Source organism: Colobus angolensis, unplaced genomic scaffold (assembly GCF_000951035.1).
Source record: "Colobus angolensis palliatus isolate OR3802 unplaced genomic scaffold, Cang.pa_1.0 Scaffold202, whole genome shotgun sequence".
Lineage (NCBI taxonomy): Eukaryota > Metazoa > Chordata > Mammalia > Primates > Cercopithecidae > Colobus > Colobus angolensis.
Genome location: NW_012115178.1, coordinates 3,124,822 through 3,134,400, shown reverse-complemented (window position 1 = coordinate 3,134,400; position 9,579 = coordinate 3,124,822). Strand labels below are relative to the sequence as shown.

The window sequence follows — 9,579 nt, the reverse complement described above, 5'->3', positions numbered from 1 at the left end:
AAAAAAAAAAAAAAAAATCACCGGAGGGGAGAAGGCTAGGCTGGAAGACAAGGAAGCTGCTGCTTGGATTCGCTGGTGGAGGAAAGTGCGACCGGCAGTGAGTGGAGATCACACCACTGCACTCCAGCCTAGGAGACAAGAGTGCCATCTCAAAAAAAAAAAAAAAAAAAAAGTACTGAAGGGAAATAAAACATTTTATAGTAATTATCTCTGGGGCATATGATTTAGGGAATTTCTTTTTTTTGTGCTTTATGTATTTTCAAGCTTTCTACAATGAGCATATTCTATTTCTAAAAGCTAAATATATATTTTTTGTTTGTTTGTTTGAAACAGAGTCTTGCTCTGTCACCCAGGCTGGAGTGCAGTGGTGCGATCTCGGCTCACTGCAAGCCCCACTTCCCGGGTTCATGCCATTCTCCTGCCTCAGCCTCCCGAGTAGCTGGGACTACAGGCGCCCGCCAGCACTCCTGGCTAATTTTTTTTTGTATTTTTAGTAGAGAAGGGGTTTCACCATGTTAGCCAGGATGGTCTCGATCTCCTGACTTCATGATCTGCCTGCCTCGGCTTCCCAAAGTGCTGGGATTACAGGTGTGAGCCACTGTGCCTGGCGAGCAATTAATAAATATTTTTAAATGAATGAAATAGAAAGGTCATGCTTCAGATCACCAACCAAGACAATATGGAAAGAGCTAAAAAGCATAACAGAATAGGGAGGTGGAATAGACATATCACTGCTTCTTCCTTCCGAAAAGAGAAATTAGGAATTGAGCAGAGTAGATAAGCAGAGGTGACTTCTGTAATCAACACGACTCTCCAATCTACCTTCTTGTTCTTATATAGATAGTACACAGTTTTCTAAATTCTTTTATTCCAAAAAGAAGGCACTCAGAACTACTCAGTCTGCCCAGGCAGTCATAGATCCTGAACTTACAGTTTAGGAATGCAGTGTGTCCATAACTCAAAATGTTTATACTGAACTGACATGTACCCACTAAAAGGATTGATCATTTGTCATCATTCAAGACATCATTGAAATCTCATTTTATTTATTTATTTTTGAGACATAGTCTCTCTGTTGCCCAGGTTGGAGTGCAGTGGTGCAATCTTAGCTCACTGCAACCTCTGCCTCCCAAGTTCAAGTGATTCTCCTGCCTCAGCCTCCCAAGTAGCTAGGATTACAGGCGCATGCCACCACGTCTGGATAATTTTTGTATTTTTAGTAGAGACTGGGTTTCACATGTTGGCCAGGCTGGTTTCAAACTCCTGACCTCAGGTGATCCACACACCCACCTTGGCCTCCAATGTGCTGAGATTACAGGCATGAACCACTGCACCCAGCCTCATTTGATTTTGAATGTATCCAACACAAAGAAGTGATCAATGTTTGAGGTGATGGATATGCTAATTGCTCTCATTTGATCACTATACATTGTATGTATGAAACCATTACTATGTACCCCATAAGTATATATAATTATTATGTGTCAATTACAAAATGAATGCATAATTTTTTGAAAATCTCCCATTTTAACAAGGTTGGTACCTGGCTTGAACAAGGCCCACATGTGGTCCTTCTGTTCCAATTCCCAACATTAGAGCCACTTTTCCAACAAAATTCTTCTGTAAATTAAATCGGCGCTGCCCAATATTAAAGCTTCCATCAATCAGAAATGCAATGTCCGCTTTACAATCTGCGAACAACCAAACCGGTCCCCTTGTTAGCAGTCGCAGAAGGAGGGAGGGAAAATGCTGCCTTCCCAAATGGAGATCTTGATTCTTACCTTTATTGCCAGTTTTCTTCTCAGGTGTTTTCTTTAGTCGTTTACCTGAAATAAAAGATGCACTTGGCATTAACAAAAGGAAGACAGTTACATAACAAGAAACCCACATAGGGAGAAGCTCATAACAACAGAGTGCCATTCGCGAAAGGACTTTTTTAAAAAAATTAATTTCCTCAGGATTTTCTGGACTAGGGAAAGCAATGACTCAATAAATAAACACATCAGTATGTAGGCCTACATATTTGATATGCCTCTAATCCAGGACTTTGATACCCCAAACCCACAGGTGACGCAGGAACTCAACATTAGATCCTAATGTTCTTAATATCTTTGACTTTAAAACTACCATAGTCATACAAAAAGGGTTCCCTGGCTATTTCTTTCTTTTTTTTTTTTTTTTGAGATAGAGTCTTGCTCATCGCCCAGGCTGGAGTGCAATGGCGCGATCTCGGTTCACTGCAAGCTCCGCCTCCCGGGTTCACGCCATTCTCCTGTCTCAGCCTCCCGAGTAGCTGGGACTACAGGCACCTGCCACCTCGCCCAGCTAATTCTTTGTATTTTTAGCAGAGATGGGGTTTCACCGTGTTAGCCAGGATGGTCTTGATTTCCTGACCTCGTGATCCACCCGCCTCGGCCTCCCAAAGTGCTGGGATTACAGGCGTGAGCCACCGCGCCCGGCCCTATTTCTTATAATAGACACACATTCCTTATTCACATGATAGTGCAGTAATTAAAGGAATTTAATGAAGCAAACGGAACTGGAAGTTCATGGTATTTGACCAGTTCTTAGGCGTGGTTTATCAAATCTGGGAGTAAATAGGACTTTAAGAGAATTATTAGGCTGGGTGCAGTGGCTCATGCCTGTAATCCCTGAACTTTGGGAGGCTGAAGTGGGCGGATTGCATGAGGTCAGGAGTTCAAACCAGCCTGGGCATCATAGCTAGCCCTCTGTCTCTACAAAAAGTAAAAAAATTAGCTGGGTGTAGTGGCATGTGCCTGTAGTACCACCTACTCAGGAGGCCAAGGTGAGAAGGTTGCTTGAGTCTAGTTTAAGGCTGCAGTGAGCTATATGATTGCACCACTGCACTGCAGCCTGAGCAATAGAGAGAGCCCCTGTCTTTAAAATATACACATAAAATTGAATGTTTCTATATGTAATATACCAGTAAACTTAAGACATTTGCTTAGTTTCTCTTTAATACCAAATTTCTTTAAGCAAAGCTTCTACCAACAACACATTTATTCATAACTTCCAAATGCTGTGCTGGCAACTAGGAGATAGGTTTCATAGTTCATACCTGTTGGTGGCAACTAGGAGATAGGTTTCATAGTTCATACCTGTTGGTGGATGTGCTGTGGATACGGCTTGTCCTGTGGCCTCCTGTGTACTACTTTTGCCTTCTGTTAAAATAAAAATAAGCTTATTTTTTTCCTTTTCCTTCTTTACCAAAGTATTATGAATCTAATTTAGGGCTCTCTACGATGACAAATGTAATAGGGTAATGGTGATTGTAGTTACAAACATCCTACTGCATGCTAGTTTCAGAGAACCAAAATGCTTATCCATTATATCTTCAAAGGATCATCAAAAATGAATTCAGTAGTTTTTCAGTTCCTTGGTAAGTGTCCGGGCATTCTGACAGCAGATAATTCAAGTTTCTATTGCCATCATCTGCCAGTAAGATTGTTTTCTATTCACCCATATTTGGCTTCAGTGGGTACTTGACCCCTCAGTCTAACCTACAGTTTACCTCTATAGGTCAGCTTCAGTCTTGATCACAGGTTTTTCCATCAAGGTTAAAGAGGCTGAGCTAAAAAAAGCAGAAAACTTTTGGGGGGTGGGAGAATATTACAGAATGAGAACAGTAATTATACCTACTAGTTACTGTGAAAGAAGCAGACCATCTAGAAAGCATTTGAGACTGGATGCCATTGGCATCTACTGAGGAGTAGTTTTCTCGGCCAGGTAGGCTGTAGACTCGTACAGGTCCCCCTGAGTTGCTGATTACTCCCCTGCAACACAAGAATAGCAGCTGAGATGCTATCCACACTTTTTTCAGGGCATCCCACTGACTTATAGTGCCATGTTGTATCTATTGCTTTGATTAATCAAGAAAATAGCTCATCAGGGAAGTCATCTAAAGATTCTGCTTATTTTGTTTATTTATTTATTTATTTGTTAGATGGAGTCTCGCTCTGTAGCCCAGGCTGGAGTACAGTGGTGTGATCTCGGTTCACTGCAACCTCCACCTCCCGGGCTGCAATTCTCCTGCCTCAGCCTCCCAAGTAGCTGGGATTTACAGGCGTGCATCACCACGCCTGGCTAATTTTTGTATTTTTAGTAGAGACAGGGTTTCACTATGTTATCTAGGTCTTGAATTCCTGACCTCAAGTGATCTGCCTGCCTCAGCCTCCCAAAGCAGTGGGATTACAGACATGAGCCACCACTCCCAGCTGCTGCTAGCCTTTTAAAAACTTGCTTACACAAGAACAAAATTTGCCTGGAAAAAATTGTTTTGTGCTGTCGAACTTCCTAAGTGTTGATAAGAACACATTTGTAATATCCCGTTACCTACAACTTAGAAATTCAGAGCACCAAACAATTTTCCTAAGATACTCTCTTTAACTACATGCCCTTGGACTGAATGTTTTTAGGAGTATTATACTGGCTAGTCTACTACAGGATAGCTTGGCACTTGCTAACAATAGTCACCTGGGGCAAGATACTTGACAACTCTCTGAGTTCAGTTTCTTCATCTGTAACTAGAGTAAAATTCTACCTACCTTGTGAAGTTGTGGTGGAAGTTAAAACAATAGCTGGCACATAGTAATAACTCAGTAACATATCACATGATTAGGAATGTTTTGGAATCACAGCAATCTAGCCATCAAGAAGTAATGCAATTTGCCTTTTGTGAGAAAGCTTTCCATGTGTATTTCGTGTTTCAAGTATATCCAGGAGAACCTTGAAAATATATCCATTTTCTGTGGCCACAATGGCACCAAAAGAAAGAATGCAGGGAAGAAAGGGATCCAGATGGCTAAAGCAGGAAAGGAAATAATCATGTTTGCATTTCTCTCCCACCCTGGTGTGTTTGGGCTTACCTGTGGACAGCAGCCCCACATATGCTCGATACAGAAGCATATACTATGTTCCCATACACAGAGAATTCATCAAGAGGGCAGCCCCCTGGGCAGAGGACATCTGCTTTCTCTTTCCTGATGTCCAAGCCTCTGGTAAAACATGTGATAGCAATGGGAGCTGAAGAGAAAGGAGATAATATTGTAAGCATTCTTAGGACTTCTTGGGGCATAGTGGTGGGGAGACTACCGTGTGAGATTTAAGTTTTACTTCCCTAATTTCTACTCTTCTAGTTATGAATATTGACTTATATACCATTCCATACCATTCTGGATTTTGGCAAACCACAAGGTTGTTTTCCAATTTAATATAGTCCCCAGCCACTGTAAAAGTCTAATGTGAAAGTTCTGGGTTTTTATTTTGTTTTTGTTTTTGAAATGGGGACTCGCCAAGTTGCCCAAGCTAGGCTCAAATTTGCGAGCTCAAGTGATCCATCTCTACCTCCTTAGTAGCTGGGATTACAGGTGTGCCACTGTGCCTGGCTTCTCAGTTCTTAATCAGATTGGAAATACATAATTGGAACTATATCTGAAGTAGAAAATAAAGGTCATTTAATACTTATTAATTATAGAAATACAAAAAATCTTGGCTGGGCTTTGTGACTCATGCCTATAATCCCAGCACTTTAGCAGGCCAAGACAAGAGGATCTGCTTGAGTCCAGGAGCTCAAGACCAACCTGGACAACATAGCGAGACCTCATCTCTTCTAGAAAAAAAAAAAATTTTTTTTTAAATGGCCACACATGGTGATGCATGCCTATACTCTCAGCTACTGAGAGGCTGAGGTGGGAGGATTGCTTGAACCCAGGAGTTCAAGCTTACAGTGAGTTATGATTGCATCACTGTACTCCATCCTGGGTGACAGAATAAGATCTTGTCTCGAGAAGGAAAAAAAAATTTTTTAAATCTCAACTTTGATGACACTGTGTACATAGTTGCTTGAGGTAAAAATAGTAAATCTGGATCGAGCTTTTGTGGAACATTTTCATAGACACGTGCACAAATCAAAGCCATCCTTTCCTGCATAGGACCATTTATCTTAGCCTACAAATGCAGATCCTTAAAATCACACATTAAGGAAACCAACAAAAAGATGTTTAGATTCACAGAAAGTTATTTAACTCGATTGTTCATTTTATAGACGAGAAAATTAAAGCCATGGGGTTAATTTGCCCAAACAACATTCTACAACTCCCGAAGGACAGAAAACAGAAAAGTGAATCCCTTCAGAACAGAGCATTTTTATCTTAATTTAACCTGATTATTTCTGCTCCAGATCTGTCCAAAGAGATTTATCAAGGAGTGAATACATTTTTAGAAAGCACTGTTAATATTCTCAAGTTTTACACTGTCAACCTAACAAAGAATCAAAGTTTTTACTATAAATGATGCTAGGAAGAGACAAGCTCTTGGCATCAAGTAACAACATAATACAACACGTTAATTTGTGAATTTACTGTCGATACTAAATTGAGATTAATGTTATTAAATGCTATTTTTCAAACATGGGAAATTGTAGTTATCCAAACCTTTCTAAAACATGTATTAATTTCAAAAACCTTTTTTCCAAGGCAGAAGAATACTTTCTGGTCATACTGTCCAACTGAGTACCTTGCATGTGACAAACACCCTCCTCTGTGCCCTTTGTGGTGACAGGTACCCTGGGCTTTACATTCCACGGAAGAGAAGGAAGGATGCAGGCGCAATGCCCGTTTCTTAGTTCTGAAACAGTCTGGAGAGCTGAGAGGTTAAAATCCTTACCCCCAAACAGCCTCATACCTATCATCAAACAGCCTTAATCATTCCTCCCGTTTTCCGCTGAGGTGGAGGCGGCATCAGAATCCGGTGCCGAGACCGACCGCCTTTAGTTGCGAACACTGACTTTTGTTAAGTGGAGCGGGAAAAATACAGCCATGTGGGATACTTACCCTCATTCCTACTTTCAAGGAAAACAAACGGTAGCTCTTAGAAAAGAGTTGCCTTTTACACTGTAGAAAATACACCAAACCACACACCCATACCCGGACCTCCACACGTGGTACAAACTTTTTAGACTCTTACGTGTAGAATGAGACCGCAAGTGCTTCTGATTATAGGGGTTACACCTAGAAACATAGCTAGCGAGTCAAACAAGGTGGGACAGCGACGTTCGCTTCCCTCTCTCTCGGCTACTGCAACCTCAAGTCGGGTCTGGGCGGCTTCTCCTCCACCCCAAACGCAGCGGAGCCCGGGACGGATGCGCCCCTCGGTGAGACTCAAGGAGTCCTCCTTCCTTGACCTCCTGCTGCCGGCGCACAGCGGGCCCGGGGTCTGGAGCTGTGGGTGGGACTGGAGGAGGCGTTCTTCCTAATGCTCTAGGAGAACGTCCCCCCACCGGACCCCAGAGGCCCCCTACCATGGGAGAAACAGGTGAGCAAGAGCAGATCGGCTGCAGGGGTTAACGCGGGCGCGCCACGCGGCGGCTCCAACCTCCGCGCCTTCCATCTCGGGCTCTCTGGCCGAGGCCCAGGGGGCTGGATCTGAGTCCCGTTTGTACCCGCGGGGCTCAGCCCCTGCGACCGCCTGGACGCACCCCAGCTCCCCGACTCACCCGCTCCCTCGCTGCCCGCGGGCCCCGGCAGCAGCAGCAGACACACACCTGCGAAGAGAAAAGCGCGAGGGCTGGCTCCAGCCTCCACCCAGCGGAGCAAGGGGCCGGGGTCGTCAGGGGCGCGCACCCACCGAGGCTGAGAGCCGGGATCCAGGCTGCGGACATGGTGACTGAGAGGCTGCTTAGACCTGGGAGAGAGGGAGAATGCAGGCAAGGCCAGGGTGCGGGAGGCCCCGCGCGTCACCTCAGAGCCCCGCAACCCTCGGACCCCCGGGCGCGGCGCAGAGGAGAGAAGACACCGACGACCCGCTGCTTCAGGCCAGTGCCCCTCTAGGTCTGGAGGAGGCACCTCGGCGGCAAATCGAACCAAGCTCAGGATCGGTGTGCAACCCCGCACCGCGGGGAGGCGGGGGCGCCAATGCGAAGACAGACAGGGTAGCAGCGACAAAGAAACAGGGACAGAGGCGTCAGGGATCCCTCTCACCCGCGCCCGCCGCCCGGGGCTCCGCACCTGTACGAGATCCACCCGGCTGCGCCCGAGTGCGGAAGCCACGGCCCCCGCGGCCGCTATAAAGGCTGGGCTGCGCGCATGAGCACTGTGCGGGGGGCGCGGGAGGGCGCGGGAGCCGATCCCCCGGGGCCCGGCGGCGACCTTTCAGCTCCGCCTTCGCCCCCTGCCGGCCCCGGGGTGAGGCCGGCGCGGAGGCGCCTCCTCCAGCAGCGCGGGCTTGGCCACTTGGACGCGGCGCCGGTCCCTAGAGGGGGCACGAAGGTTCCCGCGCCGGCGTCTCAACGAGTGCGGAAGGCCGGCGGCCCCGACGGCGGGAGCAGCGGCCTTGCCAGCCCAGCTCTGCGGTGACCAGGGCTGCTGAGGCGGCGGCGGCAGCTACGCACGCCCTCCCACCCCCCACTTCCCACCCCCTACCCCCCGAGGCCCGGGGCTTCTGATAGCTGCCAAATCCACGCGGCCTGAGAACCGAACTTCCCAACTTGGTGCTCTCGTGGAAACGGAGTTCATACTTCTGAAGTAAAACCACCCTAGGTTTGGTAAACGCATGCCGCGTTTTCGTTAGAAACCCTGTCAACTGCCTGCTAGTTCGTTGGACCTTAGGGATTCGGCCTTGCGCCTTCGTTTCTGCTGGAGTCCTACTTTCCCCGGTGGTTCCATTTGCGCTCCTGCCTAAAGCCACGCGTGTGAGGTGGTCCAGACCCCGACAGCCGGTACCTTTGCTTCTTTTTCACCTCAGGAAGAATTTATGCCTGATTACCTTTCCAAATTCCCAGACTTGGTGTCTTGTGACTACACAGAATCTCAGATTTGATCATGTGTTCTTCTCCCCACACCATCCTGCTAACGTTTTACAAATGGAAATGGAGACGGAGCAGAATTTTTGAGGAGTGTTAGTGACAGGCAACCTGCATGGCAGCCGAAGAACCAGACCCAGGCCTAGACGCTAACTTCCTGGTACAATATCAACTTTTTTCAAATAGCCTTATTTAGTTACAATTTACATGCCATAAAATCCATCCATTTTGAGTGTACAATTCAATGATGTTTAGTAAATTTGCAGAGCTGTACAACCATCACCGCAAGCCAATTTCAGAACAGGTTCATCCTCCCCAAAAGGATCCCTCCTCGCCATTGTCAATCTCTTCTCCCACTCCTAGTCCTAGGCAAACACCAACCGATTTCCTGTCTCTATAGATTTGCCTTAGCGGTCGTTTCTTATAGAAGGAATTATACTTTGTGGGGCTTCCTTCGCTGCACAGAATGTTTTTGAGATTCATCCGTGAGGCATTGTAGAAGAGTACTTCCTTTCTTTTTATTGTTGAAAAGTATTCCCATGGCATTTTATACTGAGAAACAAATACACCACCATCACCTGGAAGTCAGCTAGTGTAGTAGTCTCAATTACAACTCTCTTCCTGATTGGAATGACTTAGTATTTCTATCAGGCAACTAAGGAGTGTTGATTTTATTCCCTTTGCTACCTGAATGTCTTCTGGAGGGAAAGAGACCAAATAACATTTGAGGGCTGGGAGGTTTTTGATGTTTATTTTCATGG

The 9,579-nt window shown here is 45.9% G+C and overlaps 1 protein-coding gene and 1 long non-coding RNA gene across 3 annotated transcripts in view; one reads left to right on the top strand and one right to left on the bottom strand.

Annotated features, from left to right (window-relative positions):
• The window catches only part of LOC105511677, a 14,789-nt gene extending 8,353 nt beyond the window's left edge, over nt 1-6,436 (top strand). Inside the window, exon 5 of the long non-coding RNA XR_001001750.1 lies at nt 6,065-6,436. This is a non-coding gene — a long non-coding RNA (uncharacterized LOC105511677). The remainder of the gene's footprint in view (nt 1-6,064) is intronic.
• The window catches only part of COCH (cochlin), a 21,607-nt gene extending 13,525 nt beyond the window's left edge, over nt 1-8,082 (bottom strand). Inside the window, exons 1-8 of one of the 2 annotated variants that reach the window (XM_011941853.1) lie at nt 8,025-8,075; nt 7,645-7,701; nt 7,514-7,561; nt 4,887-5,043; nt 3,661-3,794; nt 3,120-3,182; nt 1,782-1,826; nt 1,544-1,691 (exon numbers count right to left, since the gene is read on the bottom strand). In XM_011941853.1, the coding sequence (XP_011797243.1) occupies nt 1,544-1,691; nt 1,782-1,826; nt 3,120-3,182; nt 3,661-3,794; nt 4,887-5,043; nt 7,514-7,561; nt 7,645-7,678 (629 nt within the window). In that variant the 5' untranslated portion in view covers nt 7,679-7,701; nt 8,025-8,075. Of the gene's footprint in view, nt 1-1,543; nt 1,692-1,781; nt 1,827-3,119; nt 3,183-3,660; nt 3,795-4,886; nt 5,044-7,513; nt 7,562-7,644 lie in introns of both variants that reach the window. The other variant, XM_011941854.1, reaches the window with a different exon arrangement.
• Nucleotides 8,083-9,579: the final 1,497 nt, after the last annotated feature.